Consider the following 20132-nt stretch of genomic DNA (forward strand, 5'->3'; position numbering starts at 1 on the left):
TAATCTCCTTAACCCTTAAGTATGTGCCCACATAGGACTCTAGCTTAGTGGATCCACCTAGATAGCTATGTACAAATGGCTACACCTTAGACAAGTGTTAACCCTCTCTTTTCGGTGTAGGAGTACAACATCGGATTCCATGTACCTCTAATGGTCTATGTCGGTTATTGCAATAATTCCCTAATGTAAAAGTAAATGAAGGTATGAAAGGTGTGAACTCTTATTAGGGCTTTCTTAAGGGTTTCTACATAGTGTAAGAGAGGGTATGGGACTTCTATTGCACATTGCACTTGCGGGATCCTAAGAAATGGTTGTAGTAGTGTTCTCTTTTGATTATGATGATTATGACTTATGTATGTTGAAGCTATATTAAGTATGATCAATATGAATATGGTAAGTTATGATGAAATATGATCTTTTGAATGTATGCATGAAGTAGGTTGTTTAATGTGATACTTGGCTTTGAATAGGGTTATGGGTTCTATTCTTTGCATTGCACTAGTATTGCTTGGGTTGTCTACATGTTGGGATGATATCATGTTGGGTTGGACTATGATGCTTACTTTGTGTGCATATTGGATTTACTTGGTAAACAACATGTTTTGACTAAATGTCCTTTTATGCATGTTTCAATGGTTTTTATACATAGTAGCCATACTTCGTACGTGTATTGTATTAACCCATATTTTCTCCGTTTCCCCAAACATTTAGGTTCGGGCCATTGAGGATTCAAGCTTACTTCTCAAGACGCTTGGAGTTGCTTCCCCAAGTTGGTAAGTCCTCAAGTCCGAGGACAAGACCCTATGATCTAGCTTCTATGTTTAGTTCTTTCCTTATGTTGAAAGACATTGTTGTACTTTCCTATTTCAAAACTTCTTATTGATGTAAGGGCTAAGTCCCATTTTCGATACTTCTATGTCTAGATGGTACATTGTCACGAAGTTAGATTCTATTTTTCATATATGAAGTGAATTTGAACTTCCAAAGTAAAAGTTTGAAATTTTCCATGAGTTTATTCTATGATACATGTTATGATGAATGCTAAGGGCTTGTATAAGACCTCTTCGAGGTCGAATACACTGGTAACGACTAGGGGTTGCTCTCAGGTCGTTACACAGAGGCTGGAGTAGGCAAAGATGCCTCTACAGGTATTGAGTCAACGTCCACCTCCGTAGATGTGTCTACTGGGGATGCTCTTCTCCTGTCGGCCTCCTCTTATGTATAGTCAACCTCTATACGCCGGATATTTGTAAAAGATGTGGGAGTCATCTCAAAATATCTCATCTCATCACGAGGAACTCCATCACGCCTACACATCTCTATAATCAGCACCGAGAATGGCATGGAGGTCTGACTCTGCTTTGCCCTCATGTCCATCTCTTGCTCTATGAGGAGTTCCAAGTTGATGCTCCTCTGAGATATGATCGACCCAAGGTAGTCCGCCTTAGAGTGGAAGAGGATGGACTCATTCTGGGATTGCATGACGATTCTGGTAATAAAGCCAAACCAGAATCGAGCAGTAATATTCAAATCTCTTTTCACGATGGGGACCCCTACCTGGATCCACCTAGGGATGGTATCAGAAATCAACGGAGCAAGCCAGCCCTCAAGTCATCCAAGGACTGATTATTAGGCAAGCCCTCATATGCCAGTGTAGCTCCTAGACCCATGTCAAGTAAAATATTAATGTACTTGCTACTGCACCCGACTTCCTTTTCTCTGTCTATGATAGATTTCACTGGTCAGAACTCACTAGCCTTCTTCTTGCTTTTAGGAACCAGATAACCATATGCTGAATAAAACTCCCGGACCCATGTAGGTATGTACGGGCCTCAGGGTCTAGTGAACTGCTCAAAGTGGTGATATTGGAGAGTGTCCCTTACTGAGGAGTATTTACCCTTAAGACCTTTTGTGGAGAGTAGCTTCTCCTCAAGGATAGTACATAACACATCGACTTTCAGTCTGTTGAATAGCCTGGGAGGAGGAACTATTGGTGGCACTGGAGCCACAGGAGGTGTCGCAGTTGGCAATGTATCTACCGGAGAAGAGGCTGTTGGGACTCTAGCTGAGTCAGGACGAGATCTAGCATGGATCTCTACTCGCCTCGAATATAGTGGATGGTCGTCCTCCGGCTCAAATAGTGCAACCTGGGAGTTGATGGACTCTCTCACTCTACCGAAATTGTGCGTCGAAACCTCAGCAATTGGCTTTTTACCTTTTCCCTTTCCTCCTGTTTGAGGCTCTGTTCTTCCCCTTTTAGAAGGGTTGGTTCCCCTTTCGTTTATGACTGCTCCTTGTGTTGGTTTAGGGGGTGGCATGTCAATGTTGGTTCTAACCATATCTGCAAAAACATGAAAGAAAGTGAGGAATAGTTCAATGAAAAACACATAAGAGTAGCTGCAGACAGACTCCTCGATCCGGTCGGTGAGTCACCGAATCACTTTGGCGAGCCAGGTCGGGCTCGCTGAAAATATTGGCTTCAAATATTTCTCAGACAAGTGGCAGGTTGGCGATGGGAATGGCCTTTTGTCGAATCGCCGACAACTTTTGGCGAGCAACAACTATCCCACCGAAAGGTATAGTGCATTTTTAGGGGTTAGGGGCTAAAAAAGGGCGATCAAGGAAAACTTTCGGTGAGTCACATAGTGCACTTGGCAAACTCAGGCTTCTCACCGAAAGCTACAAACCTAGCTCAAGATTAAGCATGAAATTAAAGGCGAGAAAGGGGATTTGGCGAACCGTCGAGTGGTTCGAGCAACCTCGACCCAACTCGCCAAACGACCCAACCTGCCTATTCTCAACCCCGTCTTCCAGATTCAACCCTGAAGCCCCCGAAAACAAAATCAAAACATGCACTCCTTTAATTAAACTCAGACCCATTACACCCAGGCCCCCAGAATACTCAAACTTCTCCCGGTTTGACCAAATTTGGCCATTTGCTGACTTTTGCCCCTAAGAATAACGTCAACCGCTCGATCATTGGGAAAAATATGTCATTTACACAAATGCGAGTTGCTTAGACTTCACCCGACTAGACCCAACAACATGCAAGCACAACCCTATAATTTTAATCAATTATGAGGCACAAAATACTCGAGAATTCAATGATAAAGGCATTACAGACATTATATTCAAATTAAAATAAGCATACACATATACAATTACCATTAGAGAGGCATAACACACTTCACTAAGATAAGAAATCATTGCATAAGAATAAAAATCGCTAAAAATAAATTTGCGGTTCAAAAAACCACCTTTGAAGCCGAATAAATACTTTGACATGCTAGGCGGCAAATAAATATAACTCCGAACACAAACTTGATGACTAAAATGCGATAAAAACACAAAAATCTAGAATACTACAGTGCGGGTCTGATTTTGGAAAGTTAAAAAGTGAGGGAAGGTGAAGGAGTATGAAAGTTTAAACCTTTGACCTATAAAAATCATCCAGTTCTCGCCCATTCGGCGCCAAAATGTTTTGCTCACTGACCCACTCAGTGACACGCCAAGTGGGCTCTTACCACGCCGAGTTTTACATGACCTTCGGTTAAACTATGGGTCTAAACGGCGGACAAAGTCGTAGTCGCCGACCTGGTTGGCGATTCGCCAATTTGCTCCTGAGCTCGCCAAATTTTATAGACTCAAGCCGTAGAACTCCTTGAGTCCAATGGTGGTCCAAGTGGGGCTCGCCGACCTCTTCGGCGAGTCACCGACTGGACTTTTTCGCGAATCTTCTCTTTTTAAACACATTCTACACTTCAACCTGAAAATCAATGCATGATTATTTCTAAACCAAAAATAAAGCGATAAACACTTGAGTTTCCTCCCAAGAAGCACCTTAGTTAACGTCGTGGAAGGACTTCCCCACTCAATCTTGGCTTGTTGGGTAGAGACGAGACAACACATGACCCATTTAGTTCTCCAGTACCTGAATAGATATGGAGTAGGAAGCAGTCATCTGATTCAGCAGTGAGACATTCTCTTTTATCTCATTCAACACTTTCTCGTGTTCTTCGACTTTGTGAAGAATGAGTGAGAGTGCCTCTTCTATTTGACCACCCTCGTGCACCTTGGACTTCATACGCTCATGAGGGGGAATGTACCGGTCCTTTTTCTTGTCCAGTGCTTCCAATTCCATGATCTTTTTGGCCACTAGATCTAGTTGAGTCAACAGAGTGGCTAAAACCTGGTCCTTCTCAGTCTCTTTGTTTGTCTTGGCCACATGATCAAGAAGCTGGGCTGCTATTGCATATGGTAGTCATGTGAGACCACTTAAAGAAATTTTGTCAGCCACTACCCTGTTCTTCGGACCAATACCTCTATAGAAGCAGTCTAGTTGAATGTTATCTAAGATTACATGAGTTGGGCATTGTAGAAATATTGACTTAAATCTCAGCCACAACTCATGGACTGACTCACTCTCCATTTTGCTGAACTTAGGATGTTATCCCTAAGAAACATCATTCTCAAAGTAGTGTGGTTGTAGTGACCCTAAAAATAGATAGGTAAAACTAGAGCCTAACGTACGAATTTTTAAAGTTTAAGCATAAATTGGAGTTATGAAATTTTCCAAAATAAAAATTGGACTTTGCCTTAGTTTTATTTGGTAGGTCCATGTAGGCAAGGGGCGTTTTCGTAAATATTAATTTTAGTTAAATTAAGAAGTGGGTATATTTATTTTATTTCTAATAACTATATATGGTATTAAAACTTTTAAAAAGGTATTGTTTTAATTCATTCTTCAAAAAAAAGGGTTCTCTCTAGAACACCATTGAAGGCAAAGGTCAAGTTGGAGCTAGGGTTGAAGATTTTGAGTGCCTTCTTCTTCAATTTTTCGTGGGTTTTCAACTTAGAGGTATGGTGACCCTTGATCCTCGATCAATCTTTCTTTCAAGGAGTCCAATCAAAAGGGTTTCAAAAGTGTTTCAAAGAACAAAAATCTCAAATTCTAATCTAAGCATGGGTTCATTGACAAAACTTTTTCTAAGCCATTATATTGATGAATTAATGTTTTTAAGATGATTTCGTATGGAATTCCTTGAAGAACCCATGTTTTCCCTAAATTCCTAAATTTGCTTATGAAGTGGGTCTTTTGCTTATGATTCTAAGTTTATGAAATTGTGTTTGGATTGGATTGTATTACTGACTCTTATGATTTTCTACATCTATCTATGATGAAATGATGATGTATGGATAAATTGAAAGTTGTGGCCTTATGGGTAATTTATGGATGAATTCTCTTGTGGTAAGTAAAATGGTTGGGACTTGAGTGTTATTGATTATGGATTTGGTGGATGGTAAGTTGGCTTAATCTCATATTATGGATAAAATTGTTCTTGCTTGGTTTGATCCACTTATGGTGGAGGTGTTTAATTATGGAATGTATTGTGAACATGGACTTGAAGGCATTATCTATTGAATTAAAGTGTTATCAAGTTATGAAATGTTATTGTACTATGTGAAGGTATTCTTATGGTTATAAGGTGATCTTGTACAAAGTGTTATTGTAGTGTAATTGAAAGTATGTTCATATGTGATGATGTTGGACTATGAAGAGTCCCTATATGGAAATGTTGTGACTTGCTTGGTAGACTTAGATGTCCCTTTTTGTTACTTGAAAGCTCTTTGAATAAATGAATGTCTAGAATCGGTAGACCTAAGGATGGTGCCCTTTCTATGAATGATAAAAGAGGACTTCTAGATTATATCTTGAATAGGCTAGACCTAGCATGGTACCCTTTTCATGAGTAAGTCTAGACTCCTAAATGTGAATGTTAAACCTTGAAGTGGTGAACCCTAGGGGTAATGACCTTCTTCTTATGTGAAATGATAGACTTAGAGATGGTGGACCGGAACAGTAACAAACTCTCTCTAAGAAAGTAAATGAACTATCCTTAATGAACCTTGATCGGCTAGAACTAAGAAATGGAGCCCTTCTTGGTAGAAGTACTATGAGTTGGCCGAACTTAGAAATGGGGTCCGCTCTAGTGCATACATGTGAATGAAATACTCTATGGGAACTAAGGCTAAGCACCGAGTGGATGTGGTTAGGATGGTGTCCCTTCTTGAGTTTGAGACTAGGGCACAATGAACATCCTTGGACATCCCCTAAACCATGTGCCTACATGGGTTGATTATTAGTTCTACCTTTGGCAAGTAGAACACCTTCCACGGAGTAGGGTAGACTCCGGATTCCATGCCTAGCTTGTATGGTCTATGTCGGTTAATGTCTATTCCCGTCATGTGGGATGTGCACTCTAGTTATTGGATAGGTTCTACAAAGTGTAGGTGGTAGTATGGGATGCTATCTACACATTGCACGAGTAGGCCTAGAAGAGGCTAAAGTGAGTTCCCTAAGTCTAAATGACTATTAAGTGGAAGTCCTCTAAATTCTTAAATGTATCCTAATATGGTTCATTAAAGAATTTTGACTTAGCATGTTATAGTATAATGGTACATTCCTTATCTATGGTAACCCTTAGGAACACTTAGGTGTATATAAAGAGATTGTATGGGCGGTCACTTCATGTTTCACTTAAGTGTGGCTTTGGGTAACTTGAGACAGAGGTCATGAAATGATGAAAAGGCTTACTTGTCGATTATGTTCATGTATTGTACATTGGTACTAGTTGAGTATGTCTATTATGTGGGTATTGTCTTATATGTGGATGATGATGTGAAATGTGTCACTTATAATTGTGATATGAAGGTTTTATCAAAAATGGCATGAAAGCATATATTTCAAATAAATGTCTTTTTTTAGCATGTTTTTGCATGGTCATCATACTTAGTACTTAATTGTGCTAATTCCATATTTTCTCTATTTTCTACAAGTGTAGGTTCCGGCAAGTGAGCGGGTTTTGTAGTAAACTTGGGATTTGAAGTTCTTCCTAGATTTTGTGGTATGTCCTCATATGTCGAGGGCAAGACTTTTCTATTCTAGTTTGATGATAAGATTCTTGTAATAGACTTAATAGACTTCTTTTGATTGTAAAGGGTCGTGTCCCTAGTATGTTTTCACGTTTATGTCTAAGATGGCTAAGAGACTTAGTATTCCACTTGTGTACTTTTGAATGATGGTTTTAAAAGTGACCTTTGAGACTTATGGGATTTTATTTAAAGAGTTTTTAATTCTGCACTATTTCACATATCTAATGTGATGAATGCTAAGGGCTTGTATGAGACCTCCGAGAGATTGAATACGCATGTTACGACTTGGGGATGCTTTCGGGTCGTGACAGTGGTCCAAATGGTCACCGTTACTACAAGACATGCTCTTTTTTTTATAAACAAGCAACACAAAAAAGAACTAAAAGTAAGTAGATTCAACTATAACTAACAAGATCAAAATTCAACTTAACTAAAGAATCTTAACCAACATCATTCCCCTGCAGCGACGCCATTTTGATTTCACGTATCAGGATGCTTCATCCAATTCAAAGTGTCAACGATTGTTAGTCAGTACAATAACCAAACTAAATGAGTTGGGGTAGAATCCCACAGGGAGTGGTACATGTTTAAGATAAAATAGCAAAGTACGAATATGTTCAAGTCAATCATAGGAATAGACATTAACGAAGGAAAACATAATTCAAATTTAGTGTGACACAAATGTCAAATAAAGGGGGTTTGGTTAACTATCAACTACAACAACAATAAATAACATGAATTAACAAATAATGAGACGGGTTCTTGGGATGTGATTGGATTATAGGATAATATAGACAAATGGGTGATTGCAACTGTTAGTAAATAGCTGTAAATCAGTGACTAAGCTAGACTTTAGTGGGGATAAACTTTATCTCAAACAATTTACCCCGAATCAAATTGGTTTCTCTCGAACACCAACGCGCATGCAAATAAGAACAACCTTCACTTTAGTCCATTCACTCTCTCGAGTTGAATGTGTACAAAAGGGTTTAGGATTCACTCTCTTGCGCTGAACCCATGACAACCCAATACCCACAGACCATCAATTCAGTAATCTTTGTTTTAAAACCTCTCTCTCGAGCAAGCCAAAAACACGAAGGAAGAGTTGCATTTGCAACTACAACCCCTTAAATTAAACCATAATTACTGAATGAAATCACTTCTAAATAGCATTTAAACTAACAATTAGCAAAACCCACAAACTAAATCAACCCATAATCACACCCCAAAATTAGGGTTTTAGCTAGACATCATAAAAAGATAGAAATCCTTACCAAATTGTGTTTCTATCAACTAGTAAGATTAATTTCGTCTTTACAAAGGTCCAAATTAAAGAATCTCAAAGACCCACTTCCAATTTCTAAAAAATGGAAAACGTCAATTCTTCAAAGCTAAGGAAAAGTTTTTCTCAATATTGAGAGTTCAAAACTCAAAATCTAAATATTGATTGTTAGATTATAATAAAAGGTCCTAATATTAACATTTGAAAATGTATTTATAGACGCCAAAAAAATGTTGCAAAGGACCATTTGGCGTAGTAAGTCAGGATCGCCGATCAACTCGGCAATCCACCTTTTGGTCAAGTTCATCTCACTTCAGCTTTAGCCTTCAACATCTTCAAGTTTTGTAACTTTGGGAGATCCAACACTGCATCGCGAAACCACACGGCGACAGGCCGATTGCTCCTATGTATCGCCAAATTGAATTTCTCCTTGAGGGCTTGGTACTCTAGAACTTTAGGCGAGGTAATGGTCATTCGGCGATTCGCCAAAGGGACTTGGCGATCACGAGGCCTTCATTTCTTTGCTCTTTCAGCTCGTTTTGCTCCTTTTTGCAAGTTAGTGTCCATGCTTTGTTCCTCGATTGAAATACTTGGAAAACCAGGGTTTTTCATCATTTATTGGTACAAAACAAGTAATTGAGGACACAAAATCTATCTGAATAATGCCCTAAATGACTCTGAATCACACACTCATAAGTAGGCTTAACACCGAGTTTGACTAGGGTTAGTCACTCTCATAGTCCCTGAACTACGTGCACCCGTAGGTATGTGAGTCCCCTCTGTGGGCATCATATTTAGTGATCACGCCAGTCATGCCTCTATACCCTTGGTAAGGTATATTGGGTTCTCTCGATAGGGCGTATACATCAGACTCCAGATTTAGCTAATGTGGTTTATATCAGCTATTAGTAGCTCTAAAAGTCAAATTCTAGTGGTTTTGACCAGGTTCCCAATTATATTCCAGTATTTAGTTTCAGCATGTTATGTAATTGGTCATTTCATTCAGTTTTGTTCATATTCAATATCATTTCACTATATTCATCACGTTCAGATTATATCATTTGCTCAGTATGCTTTGTTCAATTATGTATATGTTGTTCAACTTTATCCTACCCTACATGCTCAGTACCTTTCAAGTATTGACGCATACTCTGCTCTACATCTTCTCATGATGTAGGTTCAGGTCCTCAACATTCAGATCACACATAAATTGATTTCCGATCTCCAGATTTGCAATATCAGTGGTGAGTCCTCATTCTTCGAGGACGATTGACATGTTTCTATATTTAGTCTTTTCATTTAAATTTTCAGTATGTGCTAGAATTAGCTGGGGGCATGTCCGAGCATCTGCAGTCAGTTAGAGTCTTATTTTTGACATAGTACTAGATTCAACTTTGGTTTTGAGTTTGATCTTTCAGTTGTTATTAAACTCATAGTTTCTTTATATTCAGACAATATTGGGTATTCCCTATCATTGCAGTTATCTCATGATTTAGCTTCCACATTAGTTTTATCTTTTCTTATATTTGTTAAGTTTGCTTATGATATGCCAGCTGAGGGTTAGCTTGGGGTCATTTGTGATCCTAGGTCTCATGTTTACGTAAAGGGGGTAGACTCGGAGAGTGACAAACTTGGTATCAGAGCATTAGGTTTAAGTGTCCTAAGATGTCTGAAAAGCCACACTAAGTATAGTCTTTTTCAAGGGTATGAAGTGCACCACATCTAATGAGAGGGAGGCCGCGAAGTGTTTTAGGAAAAGTTCACTTTCATGTTATTCTTATCATGCGTGGATATGATTGACCTTCAAATTCGTTGTTATGTGTTTCAAATCATCCCTCCTCGTATAGCTTACAAAAGGAATGATAATGGTCGCAATGCTAACACAGCTCCTCCAGTCCCACATCAAGAAGTTTCAAACGCAAAGTTTCAGAATGCCTATCAACTTTTGGCTCAAAGTATGACTAACCAGAACAATCATAAGGTTGTAGTTCCTGTAAATGCTAGTGGTGGATCAGTGAAAGCTACGGTCCATAATTTCGTTCGTATGAATCCACTAGAATTTCTAGGGTTGCTGTAACACCCCTAAAATACTAGACCAACTCTTGCATGTCGATGCATCATTTCTTAATTACTAGAATATGTTTTACTCTTATTTTGGGAACTTGAAATTTTGTGATATTTGCAACCTTGCTTGAAATAAATTGTGCCCATAATTTAAGGTATTGTATGAGGGTATTTACGTAAGTTTTCTAATTAAAATTACATATGAATTGAAAGTATTGGTATCAATTATATACATATAGATGTATATGTATACAATTTGGGAAGCACACAATAATTTGGGGCAGCTCCTTTTAGTGACAGTTGTATATGTGACTAAGCATCACTCTTAAGACTATATTATCACATCTCCTCTTGTGATTTTCGTTTGGATCTAAATTCCAATAACCTAAGAACATTTTCTAACCCGCTGTTCATCAAATCACAAGAAAAAACCTTGGTCCTTCTAGCTGGAAGTGGAGACATCCTATCTTTTGGTGAGTAATCAAAACTTGTTTCTTTTTAGCTGAGTAGTTTTTAGTAATTTTAGAATTTCTTGTTCTGTATAACTCTTTTTTTGGTGAATAAATATGATTTTGAAAGCTGATTCCTATACCTACAACTCTTCTATTTATGGTAAACTCTAATTTAGCTTTTATGACTACGAAATAAGGGACGCAACATATGTCAAGTTCTGTCCAGATTTTGGAATTTGAAATCATGTATGTTCAGTTGTTTGTGTTTTGATTATATCTTTTTGTACAAAGCATATTTTGTGGTGATTCTTGATTATTTGCAAGCATAAGAGATGTACCTAAATCTTTTATGAATGATATAAATTCTTTTTTGGCCGTTTCCTGTTTCAAATCTAACTTGCGACATGAAGTGCTTTTATTGGGCAGAATTTCTCTTTTTGGAGTATAGTCATATTTCTACAGGTTAGGCTTACTTGTGACTATAACCCTGTGTTGCGCCATCATTATTGAGTTAATATATATGCATGAAAAGCTCGTGTACGAGTTGAAGACTTTGATACGCTGGTTGGTCTACGATTTGAACTCGTGAAGTTGTGTTGGACTATTTTTGTGCTAAAGTACTGAGGTTTGTGTATAAACTTATACTTGTACTCTTTTTACCTGCTGGTATATCTGAAAGTTTACTTTGGTACCTTGGTTACCTCTTGTCACTTTGCATTGTTGTATTGATATTCTTTAATACATTAACGATGTTTGTGTAACTCACCCACTTGTACAGATTGTTTGATCACTTGGCACTCTTGTCGGGGCCTTGTCCTTCTTGTCGCTATTAATTAATCACTCTTGGCATGCCTCTTGATTCGGAACATTTACCATCTTGACTCGGGATTTTTAGTCCGTCTTAAGAATGGAAGTTGTCCATTTTAAGTACGAACTAGAAAGCCATTTTTAATATGGTTATTGGTTCTCTTGATACTCTTTATATATTGTTTATTTGATTTATTTGTTATGTTTAATTATGATGCCCTTGACTATAGAATGATAACTTGCTGAATTTGAGATCTCCAAACCTTTAGTTTTACACCACTAAGCTATATGCTTAGCGATAGTTGTTTCTATCGTAGGGCCTATTCGAGATGATGCTTGAAGCCGGCCATTGGAGATGGATGTTTTGAGAGCCTTAAGGAATATCACATTTCCATATAGGCATCTATATTTTCTCTAAACCTTGAGACTTGTACATATTCTATGTGTTGTATATTTACATGGGATTTTTAGTACTAATTTGATCATGTCACCATGAGTTGTAACATAAATATGGCTATATGTTTTGTTCTTTTTGGGGTGTGTAAACCCAAGTCTTGTAATATCCTAATCTACTATTACTTTAGAATGTTTGTGTGAAGCATGAGCAGGCGGATTTCGGTACTCGGAAGCTTGTAATATTCTTGTTATTTCAACCTTGAGTGTGAAGATAATATATATACATGAAAAGCTTGTCGGTTATTTGCTAAAATCACTTTTCGGAGGTCATTATGCATCTAATCCCTCTACTAGATTATAATCAATATGTCCTCGTTAATCTCTTTTGAGTGTCGCAAGTATAAGCTAAATTTGTTTTAAAAGGGTCGCTTCAAGTGTTGGTATCAAAGCCTAGGCTTGTGGTTCTAGGAGTTTTGATTTGAATTACTTCTATACTTGTTTGATTTTGAAAAAGGTTCTATTTGTATTATTTGGTCAATTACATGGTTTATAATGTTTTTATCGCATGTAGAGTGCATATGCATGAAGTATATATCCCTAATGCAATGTGATGTTTCCTTTTGAAGGAATTAAGTCATGGCCACTTCTTCTGACCAACCTATGGAAGCTTGTTGTGAAGGTTCCGGTGCCTTTGTTTCCCAACCTCATGCATTGGAAGGGGTTGGAGACCATATCTCGAATCAATATGTTCCCCACACTAGTGGTTCTGAAGTGGGAAACCATCAAGGTGTAAGAGCTGGTCCACATCCTCACATGAGTCATGGTACTCAAACCATGAATCCTCATTTTCAACAAATGGCTGAATTCTTCAACCACATGGCAGAATTGATGCATGATCCCCACAGGATTAACTTTGCAAAATTGAGGAAAATGGGTGGAGTGGAGTTTGAAGGCACTGTTGATCCCATTGATGCTGAACAATGGCTAGATCGCATGCAGAGGGTATTTGAGTAGTTAGAGTGTTCAGATGTTGCAAAATTTAAGTATGCTATTTCACTATTACAAAAGGATGCTTACGATTGGTGGGTAAGTGTTCTAAATGCCAAAGTAAAACCTCTTATTCTTACTTGGGATGATTTTCTTAAGGAATTTCGTAAGAAGTATGTCCCACCTGCTTATTGTGATGCAAAGAAAAAGAAGTTTTTGAATATAAGGCAACTAGGCATGTCTATTGCTGAATACAAAAAGAAGTTTCTAATGCTCTCTCGCTATGCTAGTGGTATTATTAAAGAGGAAAAAGACAAGTGTAGGAAGTTTGAAGACGGTTTAAATGATTCCATTAGGAAGAATGTGGCGATCCTGCAACATGAGAAATTTTGTAAGTTAGTGTCTGCTGCTTTTACTTGGGAAAGACTTGATAAAGAAGAAGCTAGTCGAAATGAAAACAGATTCTGAAAGCCTAGACCATATGTTGGGGATCCATCCAAAAGGGGAAGGTTTGATAATTCTAAGGCTGGTAGTGATAACAGGCCACCTCAACAAAGGCAAAACAGATCAAAATTTTCTACAGCTAGCACTCCAAATTATGGCCAAGGCAAGACTCGCCTTCCCACTTGTCCACAATGTGGAAAGAATCAATATGGAACTTGCAGGAGAGCTTCTAGTGCATGTTTCAATTGTTGGAGCTTTGATCATAAAGTAAAGGATTGTCCTCATCCTAATAATGCTCTATCGTTGATAACTAAAGGCTCAATTCATAAGCCTTCTGTCAATCCTCCACAAACTAATAGAGGTGCAAGACCTAAAAACACTCAGGCAGCAGGTACAAGTGGAGCTAATCAAGCTAGTGGGCAAAGGCCTATTGTGCGCACTTATGCTATGAGGGAGAGGGTTCATCAAGATGGACAAGATGTGGTTGACGGTAAATTTCACTTACTTGGCTTATGTGTGTTTACATTATTTGATCCTGGTTCTACACATTCTTATATTTGTTCATCACTTGCTCTTCCTGAAAATGTGAAATTTATGAGACTTAATTAAGATGTGCTGGTTGAATGTCCTTTGGGTTATCAAGTTGTGTGTAATCAAGTTTACCAAGATTGTCCCTTCGTGATTCAAAACCTAGTCTTCCCTGCTGATTTGGTTGAAATTCCCTTCAAGGATTTTGATGTTATTATCGGGATGAATTGGCTTTATAAATATCATGCGGTGGTAGATTGTAGGTCTAACCATGTGACTTTTAAAGATCCTACATTTTCACACATCATTGTACAAGGTAAAAGATCAGTGACTTCTAGTTTTATTTCTGTGGCCTAGGTAAGAAGGTTGAAGCGTCAAGGTTGTGGGGCATACCTTACTCACATAGTTGATTCACAGTTGAAGAGTCCTTGTATCAAGGACATACCTGTTGTATGTTGTTTTCCAGAAGTATTTCCAAAAAACCTTCCAGGATTGCCCCCTGAAAGAGAGGTTGAATTTTCAATCGAGCTTATTCCTGGATCTACTCCTATTTCGATCACCCCTTATAGAATGGCTCCAACAGAGTTAAGAGAATTGAAAGCTCAATTGCAAGAACTACTTGAGAAAGGTTTTATTCGACCAAGTGTTTCTTCTAGGGGAGCCCCTTTTTTATTCATAAAGAAGAAATATGGCACTCTTAGGCTTTGTATTGACTATAGACAATTGAACAGAATAACAATCAAGATTAGATACACTACCAAGATGATGATTTGTTTGACCAACTTAAATGTGCTAAAGTATTCTCAAAAATTGATTTAGGGTCTAGATATCACCAACTGCGTGTTAGAGAGAAAGATGTTCCTACAATTACTTTTTGAACTCGATAAGGTCATTATGAATTTTTGGTGATGCCATTCGGATTGACAAATGCTCTTGCGGTATTCTTAGATCTAATGAATCGAGTATTCAAGCCTTATCTTGACCAGTTTGTGGTTTTTTTTATAGATGATATTTTAATGTTTTCCAGAAGTAGTGAAGACCATCATAAACACCTCCGGATTATTTTGAAAATTTTGAAGGAGTAAGAACTTTATGCTAAATTTTTCAATTGTGAATTTTGGCTTGATGAAGTAGCTTTTCTGGGACATGTTGTATCAACTGACGGTGTGAAGGTGGATCCTAGTAAAATACAAGCAGTTACTGAAAGGAGACCTCCCAAAAGTCCGACTTAGGTAAGAAGTTTCTTGGGCTTAGCAGGATACTACAGAAGATTTGTGAAAGGCTTTTCCATTATCGCCTCTCCTTTGACTAAGCTCTTGAAGAAGGACGTAAAGTTTATTTGGGATGACAAATGTCAAGAGAGCTTTGAAACTCTCAAATCCTTGTTGACTCAAGCGCCTATACTTACTCTACCAATTGAAGGGAAAGAGTATGTAGTATACAGTGATGCTTCTCACAATGGTCTCGGATGCGTTTTGATGCAAGAAGGGAAGGTAATTTCTTATGGCTCTCGAAAATTAAAACCGCATGAATTGAATTATCCTACTCATGATCTTGAACTTGCTGCTATAGTGTTTTCTTTAAAAATATGGCAGTAATATTTATATGGAGAGAAATGTCATATCTTCACTGATCACAAGAGCTTAAAGTACTTGGGTACTCAAAAGGAGCTAAACCTTCAACAACGTAGATGTCTTGAACTCATCAAGGATTAGGACTGCTATCATCTGGGTAAAGCCAATGTGGTTGCAGATGCCTTAAGTCGAAAATCCTTCGCAACCATTTCTTCGAGTCCTTTACCCTTGTTCCTTGAGTTAAGAGCTATGAATGTTTGTTTTACACTTGATTCAGATGGTTAAGCTATTTCTAATTTACAAGTAAAGCCAATATTACTTGAATAGGTGAAAGAAGCACAAATGTTAGATGAGAAACTTGTAAAATTTACCAGAGAAGTTCAAAGTGGGGAAAAACTTGATTTTACATTTACGGAGGATGGTGGCTTATTTTATCAAAACAGGTTATGTGTTTCTAATGATTACAAATTGAGGAGAGAAATATTGAATGAAGCATATACTTCACCATATGCAATGCATCCTGGAGGTACAAAGATGTACTGGACCATCAAAGAAAATTATTGGTGGAATGGTATGATGAGAGACATTGCGGTGTTCGTCACTAAATGTTTGGTTTGTCAACAAGTAAAGGCACAACATCAAGTACTAGTGGGTTTACTACGACCCTTGTTAATGCCGGAATAGAAATGGGAGAGAATAACTATGGACTTTGTTTCTGGACTTCCTCGCACTCAGAGAAATCATGAAGCAATATGGGTGATTATGGACAAGCTAACCAACAGTGCTCACTTCTTAGCAATCAGGATGGATTACTCACTTGAGCATTTAGCCGAGTTGTATATTAATGAGATTGTAAGACTACATGGGATCCCTGTGTCTACTGTATCAGACTGGGACCCAAGGTTTACATCTAGATTTTTGGGTAGCTTACAAGAAGTTTTGGGTACTAAGTTGAGGTTTAGCACTTCATTCCATCCTCATGCAGACGGCCAGTCGGAAAGAGTGATACAAATTTTGGAGGTTATGGTTCGAGCTTTCATTATGGAGTTTGAAGGTAATTGGGACAAACACTTGGCTTTGATAGAATTTGCTTACAATAATAGCTACCAATCAAGTATTGAAATGCCTCCCTATTAAGCCTTATACGGAAGAAAATGTCGGACCCCTCTTTGTTGGAGTGAATTTGGTGAAAGAAAGCTTATTGGTCCTGAAATTGTGCAACAAACAGAGGACAAGATAAAAATTATCAAAGATCATCTAAAGATTTCTTCGGATAGACAAAAGTCATGCGCTGATCTTAAAAGGCGTGATATTGAGTATCAAGTTGGAGATAAAGTATTCTTAAAGGTGTCCCCATGGAAAAAGATTATGAGAATTGGCCAGAAAGGAAAACTTAGTCCCCGATTTATTGGACCTTATGAGATACTTGAAAGGGTTGGACCAGTTGCATATAAATTGGCGTTGCCAACTGAGTTAGACAAGATCCACAATGTATTCCATGTTTTTATGCTCAAAAGATATCGTTTTGATCCATCTCATGTTCTTCCAGTTGAATCTATTGAGGTTAATCCCGACTTGATGTATAATGAAGAACCTATTATAATTCAAGCTCAAGAAGTAAAGAAACATAGGAACAAGAGAATCCCCTTAGTAAAGGTACTTTGGAGGAACCATTATGGAAAAGAAGCTACCTGGGAAAGAGAAGAAGACATGAAGACCCTATATCCGCACTTGTTTCGGGACTAGTGTAAGGTAAATTTCGAGATGAAATTTCTTTAAGGGGGAGAGAGTTGTAACACCCCTAAAATACTAGACCAACTCTTGCATGTCGATGCATCATTTCTTAATTACTAGAATATGTTTTAATCTTCTTTTGGGAACTTGAAATTTTATGATATTTGAAACCTTGCTTAAAATAAATTGTGCTTGTAATTTAAGGTATTGTATGGGGGTATTTACGTAATTTTTCTAATTAAAATTTCATATGAATTGAAAGTGTTACATATAGGTGTATATGTATGTATTTTGGGCAGCACACAATAATTTGGGGCAACAATTTTTAGTGACAGTTGTATTTGTGACTAAGCATCACTCTTAAGACTATATTATCACACCTCCTCTTGTGATTTTCTTTTGGAACTGAAGTCCAAGCACCTTAAAACATTTTCTAACCTGCTATTCATCAAAATCACCAGAGAAAACCTTGGTCTTTCTAGCCGGAAGTCGAGACATCCTATCTTTTGGTGAGTAATCAAAACTTGTTTGTTTTAGCTGAGTAGTGTTTAGTACTTTTAAAATTTCTTGTTCTATATAACTCATTTATTGGTGAATAAATATGATTTGGAAATATGATTCCTATACCTACAACTCTTCTGTTTATGGTAAACTCTAATTTAGCTTTTATGTCTACGAAATAAGGGACGCAACATATGACATGTTCTCTCTAGATTCTGGAATCTGAAATCTTGTATGTTCAACTGTTAGTGTTTTGATTATATCTTTTTGTACAGAGCGTATTTTGTGGTGATTCTTGATTACTTGCAAGTTTAAGAGATGTACCTACAACTTTTATGAAGGATATAAATTCCATTTTGGCCGTTTTCTGTTTCAAATCTAAGTTGCGACATGGAGTACTTTTATTTGGCAGAATTTCTATTTGTACAGGCTAGGCTTACTTGTTACGATAACCCTGTGTTGCGCCATCATTATTGAGCTACTAGAACATAAATAAGTTTGAATTCTTTTTTTAAGGTTGTATATCCTCGTGTACGAGTTGAAGATTTTGATACACTGATTGGTCTACGATTTGAACTCGTGAAGTTGTGTTGGATTATTTTTGTGTTATAGAACTGAGGTTTGTGTATAAACTTATACTTGTACTCTTTTTACCTGCTGGTATATCTGAAAGTTTATTTTGGTACCTTGGTTACTTGTTGTTACTTTGCATTGTCGTATTGGTATTCTTTATTACATTAAAGACACTTGTGGAACTCGCCCACTTGTACGGATTGTTTGATCACTCGGCACTCTTGTTGGGACCTTGTCCTTCTTGTGGCTGTGACTTTGTCACTCTTGGCATGCCTCTTGATTCGGATCATTACCATCTTGACATTGGAGTTTTAGTCCGTCTTAAGAATGGAAGTTGTCCATTTTTGGTACGAACTAGAAAGCCAGTTTTAATATGATTCTTGGTTCTCTTGATTATTGGGTTTTGACCCTTCTTGATTCCTGCTTGTGCTTCGTGTGATGACATGACGTATATATTGGGCGAGCCTTGTTGTTGAATCTCTTGGAAAACTATGCTATGAGCGTTCTTGACATTTGGATCTTTAAATATAAAACTTGATACTCTTTATATTTTGTTTATTTGATTTATTTATTATGTTTAATTATGCTACCCTTGACTATAGAATGATAACTTGCTGAATTTGAGGTCTCCAAACCTTTAGTTTTTACACCACTAAGCTATATGCTTAGCGATAGTTGTTTCTATCGTAGGGCCTGTTCGAGATGATGCTTTAAGCCAGCCATTGGAGATTGATGTTTTGAGAGCCTTAAGGAATATCACATTTGCATATAGGCATCTATAATTTCTATAAACCTTGAGACTTGTGCATATTCTATGTGTTGTATATTTACATGGGATTTTTAGTACTGATTTGATCATGTCACCGTGAGTTGTAACATAAATATGGCTATATGTTTTGTTCTTTTTGGGGTGTGTAAACCCAAGTCTTGTAATATTCTAATCTACTATTACTTTAGAATGTTTGTGTGAAGCGTGAGCAGGCTGATTTCGGTACTCGGAAGCTTGTAATATTCTTGCTATTTCATCCTTGAGTGTGAAGATAATATATATACATGAAAAGCTTGTCGGTTATTTGCTTAAATTACTTTTCAGAGGTCATTATGCATCTAATCCCTCTACTAGATTATAATTAGTATACCCTCATTAATCGCTTTTGAGCTTCACAAGTATAAGTTAAGTCTCTTTAAAAAGGGTCTCTTCAGTCGCAAGTTGGAGAAGACCCAAGAACTTTATTGATGAGGTCAATAAGATCTTTGGAGTGATGCAAGTGACTGAGAATGATAGGGTAGAGTTGGCATCCTACCAACTCAAATATGTAGCTCACATATGGTTCACGCAGTGGAAAGAAAATAGAGGTTAGAATGCAACTCGTCTGACTTGGGAGTGCTTTACCGGAGCTTTTCTAGACAGGTTCTTTCCTAGAGAGTTGAGAGAGGCAAAATCTCAGGAGTTCATGAATTTGAGACAAAGTTCTATGTCAGTCCAAAAGTACGGACTTAAGTTCACCCATCTCTCCAGGTATGCTCCACATATGGTTGCTGATCCTAGGGAACAAATGTGTAAGTACCTTTTTGCGGTATCTTGGTAAAGACAGAGTGCAGAAATGCAACGTTGTTGGAGGACATGAACATCCCTGGGCTCATGACTCATGCTCAGCAGGTTGAGGGATGCAACCTTAGAGAACATGCTAAGGACAATAAGAAGGCTAGGACAAGTTACTATGAGTACTCTCAATAGAAGTCGGGTGGTGGAAATCGCTCTCAGTTTCAGCAAAAATATTCAGCTCCAGCACCTTCATCGACTAGTATTCCATCCTCCAGGTTCAGACATGATCAGAAAAGTAAGGCATTAGGCTC

General features: G+C 37.7%; 2 protein-coding genes across 2 annotated transcripts in view; both read left to right on the top strand.

The window, feature by feature from the left end:
- Nucleotides 1-20132, top strand: part of LOC125865145 (probable protein phosphatase 2C 10) — an 878192-nt gene that overhangs the window by 534960 nt on the left and 323100 nt on the right. The gene's annotated exons all lie outside the window — the stretch shown is intronic.
- Nucleotides 12571-20013, top strand: LOC125863902 (uncharacterized). The gene is made up of 9 exons (XM_049543875.1): nt 12571-12936; nt 13003-13316; nt 13425-13950; nt 14251-14521; nt 15151-15386; nt 15795-16079; nt 16203-16521; nt 17017-17123; nt 19867-20013. Exons 1-9 carry the CDS (start codon nt 12571-12573, stop codon nt 20011-20013), a joined length of 2571 nt encoding a protein of 856 aa, XP_049399832.1.

This window comes from Solanum stenotomum, chromosome 5, assembly GCF_019186545.1.
Source record: "Solanum stenotomum isolate F172 chromosome 5, ASM1918654v1, whole genome shotgun sequence".
In the NCBI taxonomy this organism is placed as follows: domain Eukaryota; kingdom Viridiplantae; phylum Streptophyta; class Magnoliopsida; order Solanales; family Solanaceae; genus Solanum; species Solanum stenotomum.